This window comes from Capricornis sumatraensis, chromosome 1 (genome assembly GCF_032405125.1).
Source record: "Capricornis sumatraensis isolate serow.1 chromosome 1, serow.2, whole genome shotgun sequence".
NCBI classification, from domain to species: Eukaryota; Metazoa; Chordata; class Mammalia; order Artiodactyla; family Bovidae; genus Capricornis; species Capricornis sumatraensis.
The window spans coordinates 228,464,563-228,487,471 of record NC_091069.1 but is presented as its reverse complement, the minus strand read 5'-3'; the positions used below and the strand labels follow the sequence as shown (position 1 = coordinate 228,487,471).

The 22,909-nt window shown below is 34.0% G+C and overlaps 1 protein-coding gene across 3 annotated transcripts in view; it reads right to left on the bottom strand.

The window, feature by feature from the left end:
- PLOD2 (procollagen-lysine,2-oxoglutarate 5-dioxygenase 2) overlaps positions 1-22,909 on the bottom strand; it is a 119,049-nt gene that overhangs the window by 4,767 nt on the left and 91,373 nt on the right. For 2 of the 3 annotated variants that reach the window (XM_068988844.1, XM_068988837.1), the window contains exons 8-14: positions 20,331-20,432; positions 16,965-17,090; positions 14,777-14,898; positions 10,916-11,020; positions 7,223-7,348; positions 4,457-4,598; positions 2,164-2,277 (exon numbers count right to left, since the gene is read on the bottom strand). In XM_068988844.1, coding sequence (XP_068844945.1) covers positions 2,164-2,277; positions 4,457-4,598; positions 7,223-7,348; positions 10,916-11,020; positions 14,777-14,898; positions 16,965-17,090; positions 20,331-20,432 — 837 coding nt within the window. Of the gene's footprint in view, positions 1-2,163; positions 2,278-3,270; positions 3,334-4,456; positions 4,599-7,222; positions 7,349-10,915; positions 11,021-14,776; positions 14,899-16,964; positions 17,091-20,330; positions 20,433-22,909 lie in introns of all 3 variants that reach the window. The other variant, XM_068988831.1, reaches the window with a different exon arrangement.

Here is a 22,909-nt window from a genome sequence, read left to right as displayed (position 1 = left end):
TAATTCTAGCAACAAACATTAGTAGAAATTAGCAAATTAATCAACTTGGCCTTGCTTATATACTTTTATAGTGAATTACTCTAAAATAATTTTTATTTTTTTAAAACATATTCAATGTATTTTCACTTTAGCTTTAGATTAGTATCAAAGAATGCTCAATGGGGTTACTAACATTATCATAACTTTCAGTTAACTGAAATTAAGGTTTAAGACCACGTATTGAAAAATAGATCCTCTTCATATTAACTCATGAACCTGAATCTTCTCTTAACCCAATCACTGACACACCAATCACACACTAAGACACAATTTTTGTCAATATCAACTAAGGAATCTTTTTCCTGGGTTAAGTGTTTTACTTAAAAACCCAATATTTAAAGGGTATATTTTAAAATAAGGTTCAATATCCATAATGATCTTTTCTTAAATATATTTAGACTGTTTAACAAAATTCTTAGTGTTCTCTTTGCAAAGTACAAATAGTAAGCCAGCAGGGAAAAATTGAGGTTAAGGACTCAAAATAATTTCAATCAAAATATGTTTCAAAAAATATTTGTCTGAAATATATCTTTTGAGGCCACATTTAAAAAGGGTCCTGATAATTTATTTGCCATTCTTAGTTTTACATTTCTCTGCTTATATGTAACTCAGATATTTTTAGATATGGAAGAACCAAAATTATCTTCAAATTCTTTAACAAAATTAATTTATACATAGTATGTCACTATAAGGATCAAATTACTCATTATCACCTTTAATTGGTTCTCCGATTCCAAAATCTGGGGGGAAATTAAAAGTAAATAATCATACATAACATTTCAGAATCTTTAAAGATTTTTTTTTCTTTTTTTTTTCAGAATCTTTAAAGATTTTTAAGTATTCTTTCTTGGCATCATTATAGATTTTTGAAGTTAAAGAAACAAGACTCTAAGATTTTACATTAAAGCATTAATATTAACTTTTTATTTTAGACTGTTTTCAAATATCATTGAATAAACTGACTTTATTAATTTCTTAGTAGTTCTGATAATGGGGTAATATTAAATACTTTGCTATGGGATATCCTTCATGAGACATATCAGTCAAGTTAATTTACCAAAACTAGAACAAAGCCATGGAAAGAAAACCAGTTCCAGTTTCTGATATATTCTTTGCATACTCTCCAAAGATTTAAAATCTCACACAAATATCTACATTTCAGGATATAATTGGGACATTTTTTTCAGGAAGCTAGTATTAGCCAAGAAATCAAATAATTGTATCTCTCAAAATACCAAGAGTTCTAGTACGAAAGTAAAATAGGTAATTCCATCCTCAACATTTTAAAAAAGAGCCCCTTTCAATTCTACTTCTGTGAAAGATGGAGATACGCTGCTAAAGTGAAACAGAAGTACTTTTAAGACAAATAAAAAAGTCAAAAGATATTCTTTTTCCAACAATAGAGTTTTAGAGACCATTAAATTTACTATTCCCCAAAGTCAACACTTCTACAAAGTAAAAGACATTTCTCATCAGGTGGACTGAGTCTTTGTAATTTAAAACTTGACTACTAGCAAGGAAAAAAAGCATAGATTTTAGAGAGTATTTTCCCTTCAATAAATGTGCCATCTTGCCTAAAGAAAACCAATTAAGACAAAAAGGAATTAATTCTTGCATGATTCAAAAATTATAGAAAGGAAATAATTTTGGACATAGTTTCCTCAACTTAAGATTTTCTCTATATGCTGATTCAACTTTGCAGTTTTCTCTAGCTATCTTTAGAGTATATTCACAGAATTTTTACTTTATTTTAAAATGCATTTTCTCAAACTAAGTTCTTATATTTTCTTTCTGAAAGTCAAAATGTAATATTGTCATACATGAGCTACTCATAAACATTTTCTTCTGAAATTGAGATTGAAAATTTATTGGTGTCTTGAAATACATATAACAGAAATATTAGGAGAAATCAAAGAAACTGATAATTCCCTTATTCAAACTTAATATGCCTTTAAAAAGAAAGTTCTTAGCCAAGAAATACAATAAATAGGTCTGTGATTACATAATTAAAAATACTTCTTTAAAGTCTCTTGCTGTATTTCTGTATTATTAACCTAGTTGATTTATATCCATTTAGAGTTACAAAAAATAAGTAATAAATGAAGTTGAGCATGAAATACATACCACAGGATTTTCAAAAATCTGCCAGAGGTCATTGTTAAAATGGGAAATATTGTAATTAGCAGTTGATAATAGTCTTCCAAATTCATGTCTATTAGAAATGTACATAAACACACCCTATGCCAAAAAATAATAGTATTAATAATATTGAAGGAAAATATAAGAAAATAAGTTTAACCACAGGAAAAATTTTACAAGAGATATAAATTTCAACTTTTATCTCTTATTCAGGAACATGCATTTTTATTTTTCATATAAAACATGCATAATTTAAAATAAAAGTAGAATTTGATTAATTATGAATTCAGACACCACACAAAACTAATTGATAGCACTGACACTCAACTGAAAAAAAGAAGAGGAAGAAGGACTGTTTTTGTCCCTTTCTCACTGGTCCTAGATGTAGACATCAGGGAAAAAGAATTCCTGTTTGAAAGCAGAAATATTTTTTAGATGCCAAAGTGCAATTAATTGTACCTCTTTTGGCTTCTTTTCCTTTCAAAGCAGATATCACATTTTTAAACAAAAATTCAAATGTCAATATTTTATCAGTCTATTTCATACTTTTATATTTTGATGTTTAAAGACTGAACACAGAAAGTACTCCTGCATTAAGAGGCAACTAAAGAAAATCAGTTTCTCGTCCTTGCCCCAAACCTAATAAATATGGCAAACACCATTAAGGTAGGGTTGTTTCTTTTTGTACCTGTTTTAATGGTAAAAGAGTTAGTTATTAATAAAAAGAAAATTAGCGAAGAGTAATCAAATCTCATTTAATCAGGATGTACTTTATACATACTCCTACCTCTTCTCTCCTTAAAAAAAAAAAAAAAACTGGAGAAACTAGTGAAAGTGATTTGTATTTAACTTTTCCATCTGTCACCCATAAAATGCAAATCAGCCCAAAAAACTAAGACTTGAATATCACACATGCCTACCCCCAACACACAAAATACACGCTCACATATACAAATTCAGAACGAGTGAATACCAACAGTTTACACCAAGCTAAATGAAAAGAAGACTCTTAAAGAAACTTTACTTTAGGCAATATACAGTATCTAGTATTTAAAGTAAATAAACAAAAATAAAAGTAAATAAAAATAACACCTTTGGGGGGCTGAGCATTTGGAATGTTTCCGGAGTAGGGGAGTCTTTTTCCCTTTGTAAAGTCTAAAATGAAGAGAAGGATTGGGTAAGTTGACCTGCACATCCACTCTCTCGGGTATTCTTAGGTAAATAAAAATAGCAGCCCTTGAGAAAAAGCTGACATTCTGAAATGTCCTTCACAGACAACATGCAGAACAAGCAAAGCTTACAGTGCACATAAAGAAACAACTCCAGCCCTTTTTTTGTTTTTCTGTTGGTCAAACATAAATCCAAGCTCATTCCTTAGTAACAGAGTTTTCATTAGACAAAGAAAAAAAAAAAAAAAGTGTAAGAGAGGCCATTCCAGGGTGCGCTGTTGAGTCAAATTAGCCAAACATGAGCACAAATTACAATCACAAGTACTGAGTACATTCAGTGCAACAATGGACAAAAGTTTGTAGGAAAAACAAACATATTCAAGTAATACATGCCTTACTAGACTAGAAAAAAGTACTTGCCAACTTTCCTGATTTTTCCATAAACATATTTGCTTATACAAATTTGAATAAAATAACCCAATCATTTCTAAAACATAAAACCATATAAGTATGTTTTAAGACACACTTATACATTTTGAAAAACAATTTTCTACAATCACTTCAAGTTTTATAATGAAAATATAGACTAGTGATGTATCAATTTTTTACATAAACAGACTACATATTTTAATCCTCCCAGTTTAGTGTAAGGAACCTATTTTCTCAAAGTATGAGATTAATAATGACAGAGAAATATTGGATATTGACTTTAGGACAAGAGTGTGTTTTTCTTAAATATGTAAATCATCTTTTCACCCAGGCTTCATCTATTAAGTTTAATTAGGTCAGATTTTTAAGTATAGAATTTCAAATTAAAAACAAATTCTTAAAAATGCAAAGTTGATTTGTAACCAATCTATCCTTACGACTGAATATCTTATTGTTGCCTGTGAGTTAGCCTAGGCCAAACTTTTTTCCAGTTGTTTCTGCAGGTGTTGCACAGGCAAATTATTCTCCATAATCGCTCCCAATATTTTAATGGAGAACCAAAAAAATTGGCTAGTACTTACAAATTAGAAAGAAAAGGGCATCAAAACAAATGACACATCAACTGGTAAAGCAAGCCATCTTACAGAGACATTCAAGCAAGCCATCATCATATTCCCTACCATTTCTCTAGCATTTCGGCAAAGAGCCATATCAGGATCCAGTTTATCACGAACAAAATAGTTCCTTTCATTCATCTCTGATCGGAGGGTCTTTCCTTTAATTAAGTACACATTAGCCATGTATGGGACGTTCCATATCCCTCTGAAAGTAAAGATAAGACATTCCAAAATACCACAAATACAAAATATTTAAAGTTTTATTTTTATGGTTTTAAAATAAATGCCTTGTATGTTTAAAATTTTGCATATGTAAACTATGGAGTCAAGTTACACACAGATACAAACACATTTCATGATATCTGACATATGTACACACACATATACATGAGAGCATTTGGTAAACACTACATGAGTGAGTGAGTGAAAGTCACTCAGTCGTGTCCGGCTCTTTGTGACCCCATGGACAGTACAGTCCATGAAATTCTCCACTCTTATCACAGTGGGTAGCCTTTCCCTTCTCCAGGGGATCTTCCCAACCCAGGGATCAAGCCTAGGCCTCCTGCACTGCAGGCAGATTCTTTACCAGCTGAGCCACAAGGGAAGTCCAAGAATACTGGAGTGGATAGCCCATCCCTTCTCCAGAGGATTCTTCCCAACCCAGATTATGAGCTATATCAGTTATCTCCCTATAAACTTCATTTTAAAGTTGATATGTTTGGCATTTTAGCTGTCATCCCTCACTTTGTTGATCAGTTAGAGTACAATATCCTGATGGGCATTTATGATTAAGCACTTCAATAGCAAAAACATCACATCCAGCTCACACTGGCTTCCCAGAGCATTGAGCTTCCCTTCCCAAGTCTACACTCAGTGACCACATTGGAAGCTTGAAATCAGCCATAGTAGATGTATTCAGAAGACAAAGATGGGCAAAACTACAAACCAGGGCATCTTCAACCCCAAGAATCAGTTATTAGGTATTTACCAGCACACCACTGAACACAGCCTAAAATTCTCTTAAAAATTCAGTCTTTTGAAAGTCATTAGAAAGAAAAGAAAGAAGAAAGTGAAGTTGTTCAGTCGTGTCCAACTCTTTGCAACCCCATGGACTGTAGCCTGCCAGGCTCTTCTCTCCATGGCATTCTCCAGGCAGGAATACTGGAGTGGGTTGCCATTTCCTTCTCCAGGGGATCTTCCCAACCTAGGGATTGAACCCGGGTCTCCCGCATTGCAGGCAGATGCTTTAACCTGTCATTAAGCTATCTCAATTATCTGTAGAAAAAGGAAGATATAAACATAGCTTGAAGTACACAAGTGATGGAAGACACTGTTTATTTCATCTTTCTTTCTTTCCCACACTTGTCTGCTTACTCTGAACATGACTCATTTTCTAAAAACAACAAAACAGAAGTTTCACTTGAAGGGATATGTTTTGCTTTCACAGAACAGAAAGGGAAAATCCTGACCAAGGAAACGTAGTCAGAGATTGAAAGCAATATATATACTATCATTTTGTCTTACTAGAGGAGCTTCAGAGGAAATGTTCAATCAAAAATAAATAGTATGCCCACTGAATTCATAAATTTATCATTGGTATGGTAAAGAGTAGACTGTTTCATACACACACACACACACGCACACACATACACATGTTATAAGATGTCATTCTTTCATGCATCTCTTATATATAAGGTACATTCTTCTATTAACTAAATCAAAAGCCTCTACTTTATTCTTTTCCTTTAGACAATGACAGGAAGTTGAGCTAAAACAGCTTAAATGAAATAAGTGTTTTCTATTTCTGTGAAGCCTTATTTCTGCCACACCCACAGACAACATTAGGCATATGGTCTATACAAATCATCCCAGAAACTATTAAAGTACTTTGAAACAACAGAATATGATTTTAATAGTATTTTCTCAGCTATCATGCTTCTTAACTGTAGCTAACAAAAGACTTTATCACATTTGTATCATTCAAATTAACTATTACTGTTCTCATGCCTATTATAATTTTCACAAGCAAAACATCTCTTCACAGCTCAACTTTTCAACAAAAACTGTATGGTTTTTTTTTAAACATTAACCCTCTTTAATTGAGCTGATATATCTGAGAAATTAGGCAAAGCACTTAATATCTCAGTCACTCTGGTTCAAGTCAGCTGTTTGAACAAAAGGATGGCATTCGTCTCTGTTTTAACCTTAGCAAAAAGCTAATTCAAATGTGATCATCCTTTAATTTAAAAAAAAATCAACTTCTGTGTCTGAAATAAGTATAAATAATGCACATACTTGTTAGCAAGTATATTCTTTTTAGACTCTAGAAAATGGAAATCATACGGAGAAGAAACTTCTCTTTAAAGCAGAATACCGGCTATATCAAACAGAAATTCTTCGAAAGGAAATGATGGAAGGTTTAGTTGTTGGTGTTTTTGTTGACTCATTTATAAATTTTATAAGCTATCAAACAACGTTCATCCTGGCCACTAAATAAACTAGCTAAATGAAATTCCCTTTCCAAACTTTAAAGAATATTACTCTTCTAACAACTATAAGATGACTACCCATGGTAATCATACACTATCTTTTAGTCTTTACCACAACTGAGAGTGTGTGCTTTTGAAGATTTACAACATTAAGAACAATTTTTAAAATATTAGTTTTATACTAGTATTGCAGGATCACAAGTGGTCTCCAGGGTCTTCACATTTCCATTTAACATAAAGGAAAGAGATTAAAAAATGTTTGAAAACTCAATATAACATTATAAAATCCTATCTTTACATAAAGATATTTCACATGAAAAGATCAAATCAAGTAACTTACACTCTATGCCCTTGAACAATATCCACATAATCTTCAGATCGAGCATAGTATCCATCAGGACTCAAGGCCCCCCAGAAGTTGGACCACAGTTTTCCATGACGAGTTACAAGAGGAGCAATGATCTTCCTGAGGAGAGAGAGACAAATTCAGGTGATTATCCACTTTTTAACTGCCACAAAATCATGTGTTTGGGGCTTAACATGACACAGAAAACAATAAACTTTATTTAACACATACGCAGTTAGTCCAAAAACCTAAAATAAGATAGAGAGGAATTTCCTCCCTTCACTTTTCCTTAAACAAGTACATTGCTGATTTTCAATCATGCTTGGTAAAAAGACTAATAAAAAAGAAAACGTAATTGAAAATGTGAATGAAAGTATAAAAATAATTTTTAAAAGGACCATACTTACATCCAATAAAAGTATAACTACCTTAATCATTTATTTTAAATATTTCAAAAATTATATTCAATGAAATCAAATACTTTCATTGTTATTAGGCAGACATAACAGTCCCTAGTACATTAAGGTATCTCATAAATATTTGTTGAATAAAAAAATTTATGAAGATGGGCTGAGATATTTGTAAACAGGCCAGTTTTCCTAAAGTTGAGTCCTGCCTGAATTACTTTAAAGAATGCTGCAATATTTTTTTTAACTTTTATAACGGGTTGTGCTAGCCCTGGCAACATTGAACATTTTTCTGGTTTTTGACTACTTTAGAAAACAAAATAGAATAGCACTGTTTCACTATTTCCCAGGAAAGAATTCCCTTTGAGACAAGTATGTGTTACAAATTCAAAACATGTCAGATTTCTTCTTAAAGAAATCTAATTTATAATGCATCAGCATTTTTCAAAGGAAGTAACAAATTCTGAAATTCCACTAGAATTAACTTAAAAATGAACTAAATTATAGTAGTGTGACAATTTTGAAGAAAATCTCACACAGTTCCTCCAAGAGGAAGGTAATAGACAAACTATCTCCACAAGAAAACCATTTTACAACACTCCAATCTTGTGAAGACCAGGTGTGTCGTTCCTTTACCTACGTAAAAGTAACATAGAGTCTACAAATACACGTTATTAAAAAGTTTGTAGTTTATTTTTCCTGGTTCCTATTAGAATAAAATGTTAACCAGATATATCTATAATCTGCTTTGCTGGAATACCCAAAACATTGGAAATAAAAACATAAATTAGGATCTACATATTATGTTAATTTAAGGAATGATCAGAAGCAACAGTTAGAACTGGACATGGAACAACAGACTCGTTCTAAATAGGAAAAGGAGTACGTCAAGACTGTATATTGTCACCCTGCTTATTTAACTTACATGCAGAGTACATCATGAGAAACGCTGAGCTGGAAGAAGCACAAGCTGGAATCAAGATTGCCAGGAGAAATAGCAATAACCTCAGATATGCAGATGACACCACCCTTATGGCAGAAAGTGAAGAGGATCTAAGAAGCCTCTTGATGAAAGTGAAGGAGGAGAGTGAAAAAGTTGGCTTAAAGCTCAACATTCAGAAAACGAAGATCATGGCATCTGGTCCCATCACTTCATGGGAAATAGATAGGGAAACAGTGGCAGACTTTATTTTGGGGGGCTCCAAAATCACTGCAGATGGTGACTGCAGCCATAAAATTAAAAGACGCTTACTCCTTGGAAGAAAAGTTATGACCAACCTAGATAGCATATTCACAAGCAGAGACATTACTTTGCCAACAAAGGTCCATCTAGTCAAGGCTATGGTTTTTCCAGTGGTCATGTATGGATGTGAGAGTTGGACTGTGAAGAAAGCTAAGCACCGAAGAATTGATGCTTTTGAACTGTGGTGTTGGAGAAGACTCTCGAGAGTCCCTTGGACTGCAAGGAGATCCAACCAGTCCATTCTGAAGGAGATCAGCTCTGGATGTTCTTTGGAGAGAATGATGCTCAAGCTGAAACTCCAGTACTTTGACCACCTCATGTGAAGAGTTGACTCATTGGAAAAGACTCTGATGCTGGGAGGGATTGGGGACAGGAGGAAAAGGGGACAACAGAGGATGTGATGGCTGGATGGCATTGCCGACTCGATGGACTTGAGTTTGAGTGAACTCCGGGAGTTGGTGACGGCCAGGGAGGCCTGGCGTGCTGCGATTCATGGGGTTGCAGAGAGTCGGACACGACTGAGCGACTAAACTGAACTGAACTGAACTGAAGGAATGACAGTTCAAGATAACTAATAAGATCAAACACTTAATAGAAAGAAATCTTAATTACAATCTTAGCTGCCTGAAAGAGCTGGGCAACGAGACAATGAAAGTGAAAATCCATCTGCTGTGTGCCTCAGTGTTTTTGAGTATAGAATTCTAAGATTAATACTGAGCAGCCTTAGATTTTGAATAAATGAATTCTCAAATTGACAAATTATACATAGGATGGGTTAATAGAGGACAGTAGACATCTTACATTCAAAACAGCAATTTTAACATTTCTCTGCTAACCATTCTATTTGTTAAGAAAAATTATTGTGTTAATATTTGTGAACATACATAGATTAATACCTGGCACTTAAGCACTCATTAAAGGTGGGTTATTAGTGGAAATAGTAATACTAGTAATACTATTACTGGGCTTCCCTGGTGATTCAGATGGTAAAGAATCCACCTGCAGTGCAGGAGACCCAGTTCAATTCTGGTCAGGAAGATTCTTTGGAGAAGAGAATAGGTACCCACTCCAGTATTCTTAGTTGGAGAATCCGATAGACAGAGGAGCCTGGCAGGCTATATATAGTCCATGGGGCTGTGAAGAATCAGACATGACTGAGAGACTAACACCTTCACTTTTTTTTTTCACTTTGAATACTAGTGTTAGCAGTAATAAATAAAATAAAGATTAAATCACTATAAGCTGGCATGCTGCTGCTGCTAAGTCACTTCAGTTGTGTCCAACTATGTGCAACCCCAGAGATGGCAGCCCACCAGACTCCGCCATCCCTGGGATTCTCAAGGCAAGAACACTGGAGTGTGTTGCCATTTCCTTCTCCAATGCATGAAACTGATAAGTAAAAGTGAAGTCACTCAGTCATGTCCGACTCTTCGCGACCCCATGGACTGCAGCCTACCAGGGTCCTCCATCCATGGGATTTTCCAGGCAAGAGTACTGGAGTGGGTTGCCATTGCTGGTATAGATGGTGCCATTTTCTCACTTCAATTTGGCTAAATAAAAACAGGTACTGCCTAATGATAATTAGTTCAGGACTAAATAAAATCACAGATCAGTCTGTGGAGTAATGTGCACCTGTGAAATTTCTTTCAAATTCTAAGAACTTCCAACTCTGCTTGTAATAACTTTTTAGGTCTGAAGTTTTATGAAATTCTATTTTAAAAATATCTTTAGAAGATAAAGCAATTCCATATGTTACAGATAGATCACAATTTCATCTAGTTTAAAAAAATAGGCCAAATATAGGTAATAAACATTACATTTGTGATTGTAAAATAATACATCTAAATTTTCATTGGGTTATTTTCTATTTGACTTCTCTAAAAAATACAAATTATTAGAATTGAAAGTTGTAGAAAATAACCTCTTGTGAGTTTTCTCAGTTTGCTAAACACAGATAAGTAATTACAGCATGTCCACATAGATGCAAAAAATAATTATAATTTTCAAAATAAATCAACATTGAATCATATATAGTACCTGTTTTGTTCAATCAAAATTTTCAAAGCCCTTGGATTTGTCAAAACAACATCTGCATCGACACTAAAGTAATATTCACAGTTTTCATCCTGACGGCAAAAATCCCTGTTGTTGAAAAAGTAATAAAATAAGCATTAAAATAAACCAAATATTTGAAAATATTGGTTGAAAAATGTTAACATAAATCTCATGTAAAATAAGGTTTTTCTAAAATACTTTTCTAATCAAAATATTAAGACAATATCCAAAAGGGTAAATATTACTTTAAATTTCAAAGTGGTCAGGTGATCAACACAGATGTTCATTGATAGAGCAACACTAAAAATTTTAGGGCAAGTGAATATTTTTGAAATATATTTTCAAGCCATGAAATACTTTAAACTGTAAAGCAGCAGGTCAAATGGGCAATTTATAGTTCAGCATTTAGTCCTCTTTAAAAGGCAAACATGTTTTATATTAATGTTTTTGTCAACAGAATTTTTCCCAAATCAAAATATTTTCTACACACACACACATACTCAGAGAGCAAAATTTGGTATATCTACAATTTAGTTTAAGTGAAATCTTGGAGGTACAGGTGTATAACTCTTAAGGAATTAATACTTTTTAAATTTGATTTACATGGAATTCTTTCTAAGATAGTCACTGCCCTGCTCCTTATATGGGGACATGGATTATGATGTATGCTGTTCCTGGTACAGTCTGGAGCATTATCATCAGGAACACAAAGGAGTGAACTACTTGTGATATATGACATGCTTCCAAGTATTGTGGTTTCTGCATCTGGGGTTCTTTCTGAGCTCTCCTCTGTCACTGCTTATTCAAGTTATCATTTTCTGCTGTTGACAGTATTTATCTTCATAACACAGTTGTTTCTAAGCAACTGTCAAACAGGATACCAGATAGGAAGACTGTTAAAATTGTTCAAAAAAAAATTAGAGGAAATTATTTTAAAATACTCTAACTATGTATGGTGACAGATGGTAACTAGGCATTGTGGTGATTATTTCACAACATATACAAATATTAAAGCATTATGTTGCACACCTGAGACAAATATTATATGTGAGTGACTGCAGCCATGAAATTAAAAGACACTTACTCCTTGGAAGAAAAGTTATGACCAACCTAGATAGCATCAAAAGCAGAGACATTACTTTGCCAACTAAGGTCCATCTAGTCAAGGCTATGGTTTTTCCAGTGGTCATGTATGGATGTGAGAGTTGGACTGTGAAGAAAGCTAAGCACCAAAGAATTTATGCCTTTGAACTGTGGTGTTGGAGAAGACTCTTGAGAGTCCCTTGGACTGCAAAGAGATCCAACCAGTCCATTCTGAAGGAGATCAGCCCTGGGGTTTCTTTGGAGGGAATGATGCTAAAGCTGAAGCTCCAGTACTTTGGCCACCTCATGCAAAGAGTTGACTCATTGGAAAAGACTCTGATGCTGGGAGGGATTGGGGGCAGGAGGAGAAGAGGACAACAGAGGATGAAATGGGTGGATGGCATCAACCGACTCGATGGACATGAGTGTGAGTGAACTCAGGGAGCTGGTGATGGACAGGGAGGCCTGGCGTGCTGCGATTCATGGGGTCGCAAACAGTCGGACACGACTGAGTGACTAAACCGAACTAAACTGATACTCAACATAAAATAATAAACTAAAAAATTTTTTTTAAAAAGCAGCCCAGATTATCTTGGATAAAAATGAAAACATTTATACTACATGATTTCAAGATGAATATAAATTCTTAGTAATAAAGTGTGGCATTCATCTTAGAGCAACAAGACAGAATGGAGAGTTCCCAACCACACATAAATACTCAGTCACCTAATTTAGGACCAAGGCCAAGTCAATTAAGTAGGAAAAGAAAAGCCTTAAATTAAAAAGGAATGGGGCTCTGTAACAATCTAGTGGGGTGAGATAGGGAGAGAGATGGGAGGAAGGTTCAGAGGGAGGGCACTTATGTGTATCTATGGCTGACTCATGTTGATATTTGATAGAACACAATAAAATTTTGTAAATCAACTATCCTTCAATTAAAAAATAAATAATTTTTTAAAAAGAAATAAAAGGAGTGTTGAAACAACTGGGATTTCACTTGCAAAGTATAAAATTTGACCCCTACTTCACTCAAAACACAAAAATGTATTCAAGATGAGTTGCAGATTGAAACATCTTCGACATAAATTATAAAATAATAACGCTTATGAAAGAAAAATTTCAAAGAATGGATTCATGACATCAGAATAATATTTCTTAAATAGAAAATAAATACCAAAGCATAAAAAAATGAAACAGAATTTTATTAAGATTAAAACTTCTTCTCATTAAAAGGTAATTCTTAAAAAGCCAGAGTAAGATATCTTTCCATACTCAGTAGGGTGGCTAAAACAAAAAGATGGGCAATAAATGTTGAGAAACATGTAGAGCTGGAGCTCTATCACCTTGTTGCTATAAGTGTAAAATGTCCATTCATTTTGGACTATTCATCCATTTCTTAAAAAGTTAAACATAATCTATCCTAAACCTGGGCCCTAGTTAGTCCATTCCTTGGTATTTTCCAAATATATTCTAAAGGATATATGTACACACATGCACACACACAAAATACATTTTATTCACACTTCTAATAAAGAATCTTCATTAGCAGTCTTTTTCATAATTGCCGGAAACTCTACATAACCCAATGCCTATCAACTGTACAGAATATAAAGCACTTATAATATATTCATATGGAAAAATACTAGTCAGCAATGAAAAAGAATGAACTGCTGATAACTGTAATGACATAAGTAAATTAGAGAACACTGTGCTGAGGCAAAGTCAGACACAACAGCACACACAGAATTTTTTAAATTAGAGAAAACAGGTTCTAAATGTGGACCCAAGGTACTCTCCAATGATTAAGTTACAGAACCCTTAGTATTAACATCAGTTTGATTTTTCCAAGGTCTGTTTTCCTCCCAGTCCTTATATGCCCACAGTAGGCACTGTCTATTACTCTGGGCAGAGCTTCCATAGCACAGTACAAGAATATATCCTGCTAAGAAGTGACCATCTCTTACCTTTTAATCAGTAGCTCTCTAAACACTGATGGGCATATTCAATGATCAGAATAAATGACTGTCTTTACTGCAACCAAAATTTTATAAATAATCTGTCTGAAGTTATTAAAGGGGCTAGACAAAGGACCTAAAGTATTTCCTTTATGGTTATAGTACTATTTAGATCATGCATGCATGCATGCTAAGTCACTTTAGTCATGTTCAACTCTTTGTGACCCCATGGACTACAGCCCACCAGGCTTCTCTGTCCATGGGATTCTCCAGGCAAGAATATTGGAGTGGGTTGCCATTTCTTCCATCAGAAGATCTTCCCAACCCAGGGAATCAAACCCTCATCTCCAAGTGGCTCCTGCATTGCAGGCAGATTCTTTACCACTGAGCCACTGAGGAAGCCCAGGAGGTAACTAAAATATCTGAAACATACATTTCTGTCCCACAAAACCTTCAGCTAATACATATTTAAATCACTGTTACATCAGTCACATGACTCATCTGTCTGAGGATTTAAATATTGAACTGAAGTTCAATTAATAGTTTCATTAAATATATTGACTCTCAGCCATTAAAAGAAAATTATAAATAATTTTCATGGCCCTTTAGACATAAATACACTCAAACATAGATATAGTTCTAAAGCAGGGGCTTGCTCATGTGCGGATACACACATGTACACACACACATGCACACATACACACACATGTGCACATACAGTTGAGACATCCAAGTTTAGCATATTAATTTTGAAGAAAATTTTCTTTAGTAGATACTGGTTGAATTTATATTTGTCAAAACATACATTCCCATGTTTCTGGCTTCAGCTTGACTTAGATTTTCTTCTGGACCTACTATTTTTATAGTAGTGATTTCATGTTTAGCTTTATCAAAAAATACTTTGATGTCCTTTTCATGATAAACTTCCTGTAACATATTTTAAAAATTGAAAATTAGTTTCAAAAAAAAGAAAAGTAGTGAGAAAAAATAAGACAACTGAAGTTTTCATATTGAAGGATAACTTCACATTCAAAATTGTGAACTCCACAATTCACATATTCAGTCAATTACAGACAAAATGATAACTGTATTAAATGCATTACATATATAAATGTCATCTAAATATCACAGAAAGAACCTAAAAAAAGATACATAGGAATTTTTTTAAGATACTTTAAAATTCTTTTAACATCTACTTCTAGACAGACCCTTGCATTAATACTTAAACCCTAAGTGCTATAAAAAATTTCTAACTTGAAAAAAGGCTTGTGGTAGAGAATCTTAGATATGTGTTATAAATATCCATAAAAATAACTTTTAAACCTAACCCATTAATCTGTTATCATCATTTTTATAAAATAAATATTACAATGTTATTTTACGCAGAGAGAAAAGTTATGGTCATATAAAGAGTCATTTTTAACAAAAAGAAGGGGAAATTAATATGATTTTATTGATAAATATGATGAGAAAATAATCAACATCAAAAGTCATCAAACTAGTATGATTTGACTGTGCTAAAATTTAGATAAGATTATCTCCATCATTAGAGAACTTCAGAGCTTTTTATTTATCAAATCTCACTAAGTATTTTTGAAAGCTTTTCACAACTCGTTAAAGGTAAAATTTTAAATAAAAGAAGATAAAAACTCCTGTTATCAAGGGGTTTTAGGTCCTATGAAAGGAGGAAAAGTGTAAGACACATTCCATAAAAAAAACTTTAATATAAGTAATATATTACAATGCACTTTATAAAAAGCAAATGCTCAGTGCATTCACCCTTTAAAACTTACTTGAGCTAGTTTTTTCAAATATATTAAATAAAATAGTCTCTGGAAAAGGCAAATGACTAGCTGATATGTACATCAGGAAGAAAGAACAATGTTAAACTAACTATACTTCATGGCTATTGAGTTTCTCCATATGATAATAAATGTCAACAGTTTCAACGTGAAAGAGATAAGTAAATGGAAAAACACTGAGGAAAAATGTCTTTAAGTTTAGACCATATGTGGGAGGTATTTGGGAGGATCTAAACATTTTTTGAAGGAAATGAAAGCCTTTGGGAAAGAGTATGTCATTGTGTGATTAGTCAAAACAATACTGTATCTGGAAGACATTTCAAGTTCTGATGTTGGGTATTATCACCAAGTGCATGTTGAGCTGCTTCAGTCATCCAACTCTGTGATCCCCTGGTCTGTAGCCTGCCAGGCTCCTCTGTCCATGGGATTCTCTAGACAAAAATACTGGAGTGGGTTGCCATGCCCTTCTCCAGGAGATCTTCCTGACCCAAGGACTGAACCTGCATCTCTTGCAATACAGCCAGATTCTTTACCATCTGAGCCACCAGGGAAACCCAGGTATTATCATTAGCTATGATTTTATGACCAGTTCTACAAAAGTAAGTACCAGTACAAACCCAAAGGCAAACGACTATAGACTCTTTGACATCTCTTCATTATATACTAGATTAAATTTATTAAAATAGCTGATAGTCAACCATTTTTGATCTACAAAAAAAATGACAGCTTCATGTGGCTCATCCCAATACTATGATACTAATTACTGGATTTGAAAATACTTAGGTGCTAAAGAGGCAAATAAGTAAGTGTTAGTCACTCAGTCGTGCCAAACTCTGTGAACCCATGGACTGCAGCCCACCAGGCTTCTCTGTCCAGGAGATTTTCCAGGCAAGGTTACTGGAGTGCGTCACCATTTCCTTCTCCAGGGGATCTTCCCAACTCAGGGACTGAACCTGGGTCTCCTGCTATGCAGGCAGATTCTTTACTGACTGAGCTACAAGGGAAGCCCCCTATAGAGGCAAAGCAGTAATGATTTCAAAACCCCCATCGAATTTCGCAAAGAGTCGGACACAACTGAGTGACTGAACTGAACTGAACTGAAAAAATTTTTAGACGTGAACAAATAATAACAAATAGTTTCAACTAAGATCAAAGTTTTCACCTAAAATATTTCATTTTTCAAATACTTACTTTGTTATGAATAAAGAATTTAAGTGCTTTTTTTGGGTAATCCAGTGTCAACAATGTGTTCAGAAATCGAGGTAGGAAAGGGGTTGGTTGCTCAATAAAAACCCCTATTGTTACATTTGGATAGACCTTTGTTTTATGGGAAACATAAAAACAAATTATCATTAGCATGGTTTTACTTTAAATTCTATGCAAATATTAATCAATTCAGCACAAAACACACTATAATATCAGTACAACATAACTTTGATTGCCCAGTGGCAATTCTCTAATACATTTTTGAGGACCCCATGAATGATTTTTACTGAATAACATCTTGACATTATGATTCAGGTTGAAGAGGAAACTCACCACTATATTTATTACAGGGACACTATAATTAAGGTTATTGCCTGCTCTACTATTGAATGTTCCCTTTAGATATGAATCTATTTTGACAGCTTCACCTCAGAAGCCAAAATGCTACCTGTGCTTCCTTGTTTGTTTCTGTGGCTTGGAAACTGAATGGTTAATCTGTGGCTCAAATAAAGTAATCATAGAGATTATTATGAGAAACCTCATTTAGCCTCATTACTAAAATCATGAGACTTTATTTCTATGTTTGAATCTTTAATATCATTTTACTGATAGTTCTTTATTTTGCTTCATTATTATGTTATATATAAGGAAAGCTATTTTGCATCACTAATATATCTATCTTGTATCGATTTTTATATATTTTCTTAATTTCTGTTTGAGTAAGTGTTAGAGGATGGCTTATCTTTCACTCATGGCAGGAACAATTCTGAAATATCTAGTATTAGTCAATCCTCGTGATCAGAAATATTTAGAAAATAGAGGGAAAGTCCCTGGCTTGGAAACTTAAAATGGTTGAGGAATACAGAAACATAAGTAAATAACCATGCAATAGTATTTTTATTGGAACTATGTGAAAGATTTCTTTATAATGCCTTTTTAAATTCATGTCTTGAAGCCTGATTTTAGATTTTTAAATTACAAATTATATACAGATGGGTGAAGGAGATCAAGCGGTAAAAAGAAAAGACAAGTAAGTACATCACACTATTAAACAAGAAAAATTTTTAAATAACAAAAACCTTCTAAAAATAAAGATTACAGATTTTTTAAAGTGCTATATATGTTAAGTGCCAAATTAGGCACCTCTCCCCCATCTTTTCACACATCATACCTCATGTATTCCTCTGTCATCTGATAACCTAATATTTGTATGGATTGAAGTACAACTCAAACATGGTTGTATATATCAATTCATTGTATATATTCATTCAGTTACTCAAATATTTATTACTAAGTCCATAAACAAAGACAAACAACTAAAAGAAAAAAAATTCTACCTTCTAGGAGTTCTCAATTTAATAGGGAAAATGAGTAAAAACGGGATGACAACTCTCCCTTATCAAATGAAGTGATGCATGTCATTTAAATTTCATAATAACCTTAGAAGTCATTTATTATTCCAAATTTACAATATGAGAAAAAGGAGATTTAGAGCAACTCAGAACACATTAATCAGTAGGTAGAGTTAGGCTTCACCATGCTACATCTCCACTATCAATCTAAGTTCATTTTATACACTAATGATAACAACAGTACACCAATGATGATAACAGTTAAGTATTGTTCAAGGCTTAGCATTTCATATATATAATTTATCATATAAAATATCACTATATACATAAACATATATGTGTAATTTCTTTAAGCCTCCTACCAATCCTGAGACAACCATTATCATTTTTACATATAAAGAAACTTACCAACAGCCCACATCTTAGAATATGCTAGCCCTAGACCATAACTACCCATATAATTTTAATTTTATATGCATAATTAATATATAAATAAAATACATAAGAAATTTATTTTTATAATAAAATGGCTTTCCTTTCTAGCAGTCTGTAAGACAAAAATGGCTTGAGAATCAAGTTACTCCTATGTGCAAAAAAATAAAGATAAAAAATTATAATATAAATATTTTTCTGTCTTGGCACCAGAAAGTTTATGTTAACAGGAAACCAAACAGATAAAAAAATTTAACTCCTCCAGAAGACAGCACTCTTTTGAAAAAAGGATCAGAATGAATTTTTAAACATCTTCACGATGCAGCTTCATTCAGAAATTTTCTGGCTTTCTTTCCAGAGAGGAAACATTTAGCTTGTTATTTCAGAGACTGGCCCAAAAAGTCCTAGTTTCAAGTAACAGAGGGCTCTGTTCAGAAGCTCCTAAATATGAACAAATTACTCTTTATCCTCCCTTTCAGACAGTGATAAAAACAGAAACTACTTAATTCAGGACATTTAGTACTTTACAGTGAGATTATTTTGAATTTGCATGGGTCCAGAAGTCACCAGAACTATATTAAGGGGAATTTTATTTGTGTCTACACTTATCTCGCATGCTGTAGATATTCAACAAAACTATGGTAAGTAAAGGAAATAATCAGTCTTAATGATAAAATTATCCTTAGAACCCATTGTTCATACACATAATAGTCTTCCAAATTATAAGAGCCAATTTTTGAAAGAAAAATATTACCACAGGATACCCTAAAACTGCTCTGGTTGATGACAGAAGAAGGATGCATAAAACATTTTATACATAAATAATAATTACTTCCAATTACATGTTTATCTTCAAAGTATAAATGGTAAACTATAACTATAATTCTATATGAAATATATGTATAAGTAGCACTATGCCTGGCATATAATATATATGTGGCATCTAGGCAAAACTGCACAGTGGTCAAAATTATAGGGTCTGGTACCAAATTGCCTAAATTCAAATTGCACTTCCAATATAAAAAAAAAAAAAAATGCATGCCTTAAGTAAGTTGCTTAATGTGGAGGTACCTCAGTTTTCTCATCTGTAAACCTCAGTCAAACCTATGGGATTTGCAAAATTAATATGAGTTACCATATATAAAATACTAAAACAGTCCTTAGTTATTTATTATTATTTTTAAATCATCAAATTTGAAAATCAAGCTAATCAACTAATTTTGACAGATAAAATTAGTCAATACAAATACTAAAGCATTATAACCATTATTTTCCTCAATCCTTTGACCAAGTTAAAGACTAAAAACAAGAATTCCCACTCATAGCAAGCTAGTAAATATTAACAACCAAGCCCCTTTTACTGGGGTCAGTTGGGGTCAATTATTATCTGGTTTTTCTATAAATATACATATCCAGCAATTTTCTGTCATCAAGTTTTAGATTTATAAATCTATTATCTACAAAATTATCAACACTATAAAATGTGTCATTTTTATTTTACAAACCATTGCATTTCATGAAAATATACTTTTATTACTACATTTCACCCAGAGTCAATTCCACTCACATCTACTTCAGACAAGTCAATTGTATCCACTTCGCAAAGAGTGCAGCCATTATCTTGTGTCCATGCATTAGGTATATAGTTTCCAAAATAATTCAGGAGGATCTGGAAAAGAAGGAAAACTGCACTATTAACAAAAGTAAGCCTTTCCCATCAATGTACTTTCATTCTATAAACCTCTAACTTCAAAGCATGTTTTCTGCTTTAGGTACATCCCCTTAATAATTCTACAAATATTTGTCACCTAGAGATATACAAAGAACACAGTTCTCTCCAGACTGTGAATCATAAATGAAAGCAAGCTTTGTCTAGAAATGCCAAAAAATGCATTATACATAAAGGTAACATTTCAATATATCAAAAATAAGAAGAGACACCATTAAAGAAATATGTCAAACAATTTAACACAGTTTTAATTGAACTCATGAAGCTTATTAACAAAAATAAAACAAATAAAAGCAGTTATGTGAATAGTAATTTAGTAATAGTATAAATATGCTTAAAGGTTCAGTCTAGACATGTACAGTGAATGGGTAAGTGCCAGTGTGACCTCTTACCACCATCACCACACAAAACAAATACTGTATATACTTTATCACCAAAAGGCACTAAGCTCTTCTGGGAAACTATGTACTCACTATAACCTAGGCTTCTGGGCAGTGATTCTGGAATACTGACTTGAGGAAAAGAAAGCCTGTAGATTAAAATAGACCTAGAATAAATTCTAATTAGAGCCACCCCACAAACCCTATCAATAATAAACTACAGTTGTGGGTGGGAGGTAGAACAAGATGACAGAGTAGGGAGATCTTGGGCTCACCTCTCCCCACACATACACCAAAATTACAACTACATAGAGAGAACCATCTCTGAGAATGACCATAACACTAACAGAAAATATTTTCTATAACTGAAGATAAAAACAAAAAGCAACAGTGAGACAGGTAGGAGCAGACATGCAGTTTAGGCAGAACCCATGCCCACAGTGGAGCAATCCACAAGCAGGAGGGGTATCACAGCCCTAAGGGTTTTCTCCAAAGGGCCAAGGGCCCAAGTCCAACATTGGGCTCCCCATCTTAGAAGACCTGCACCAGGAAGATGAGCCAGTATAATATCTGGCTTTAAAACCAGAGGGGCTTACATGTGGGAGAGCTAGAAGCCTGTAGGAAATTGAGACTGCTCTTAAAGGGTGAAGGCACAGATTCACTCTTTCCAAATCCCAGTGCAGAGGCAGCAGTTAGAAAAGTGCCTGGGTCATACAAGAAGGAAATTCATTTATTAATTTTAGGGCATGTACCTGAGGGGTATGATCTGTTGAAACTTTCTCTGAGTATAAATGAGCTGGCAGATTGTGGCCAGGCCTTACAGCTGGTTGTACTGGGAACCAGCCCCATACACTAGTGCACCCAAAGCAATCGCAACTCAGTGGTAACAGGAGTATGCACACAGCCCACACAGAGGACATTTCTGGAGCACCTGGCTCTGGTGATCAGGAGGGGCCACACTACTGAACCCCACAGGAAACCTTCTATACAAAGTCACTCTTTAAAGACCAGGAGATAATAGCTGATCTACCTAATACATAGAAACAGAAAATTACTTTACATGAGGAGACAAAGGAATAATGTTACAAATAATGTTACAAAGAAGACAAAACCTCAGAAAAAGAATTAAATGAAACGGAGCTAAGTTAGAAACTAGAGGGAATCACAGGCAGATTAGATGATGCAGAGGAAAGGATCAGCAATACATAAGAATACAATACGGAAGCAATACAGGCTAATAGGAAATCACCAAATCAAAACAGCAAAACAAAAAAAAGAATTTTTAAAAATGAGGATAGTTTAAGGAGCCGCTGGGGCACAACAGGCATTCTAACATTTGCATTATACAGTTCCCAGAAGGAAAAGAAAGGGACAGAGATATTTCAAGAGACAATGGATATAAATTCCTCTAAAATGGTGAAGGAAACACATTCAAGTCTAGGAATCCCAGAGAATTCCAAATAAAGTCAATCCAAAGGGACCCTACACAAATACGCTATCATCAAAATGTCAGAAGTTAAAGATAAAGAGAGTATTAAGGGCAGCAAGGAAAGTTATGACCAACCCAGATAGCATGTTCAAAAGCAGAGACATTACTTTGCCAACTAAGGTCCATCTAGTTAAGGCTATTGTTTTTCCTGTGGTCATATATGGATGTGAGAGTTGGACTGTGAAGAAAGCTGAGCACCAAAGAATTGATGCTTTCGAACTGTGGTGTTGGAGCAGACTCTTGAGAATGCCTTGGACTGCAAGGAGATCCAACCAGTCCATTCTGAAGGAGATCAACCCTGGGATTTCTTTGGAGGGAATGATGCTGAAGCTGAAACTCCAATACTTTGGCCACCTCATGCAAACAGCTGACTCATTGGAAAAGACCCTGATGCTGGGAGGGATGGGGGCAGGAGGAGAAGGGGATGACGGAGGATGAGATGGCTGGATGGCATCACCAACTCGACGGACATGAATTTGAATAAACTCCGGGAGTTGGTGATGGACAGGGAGGCCTGGCGTGCTGCAATTCATGGGGTCGCAAAGAGT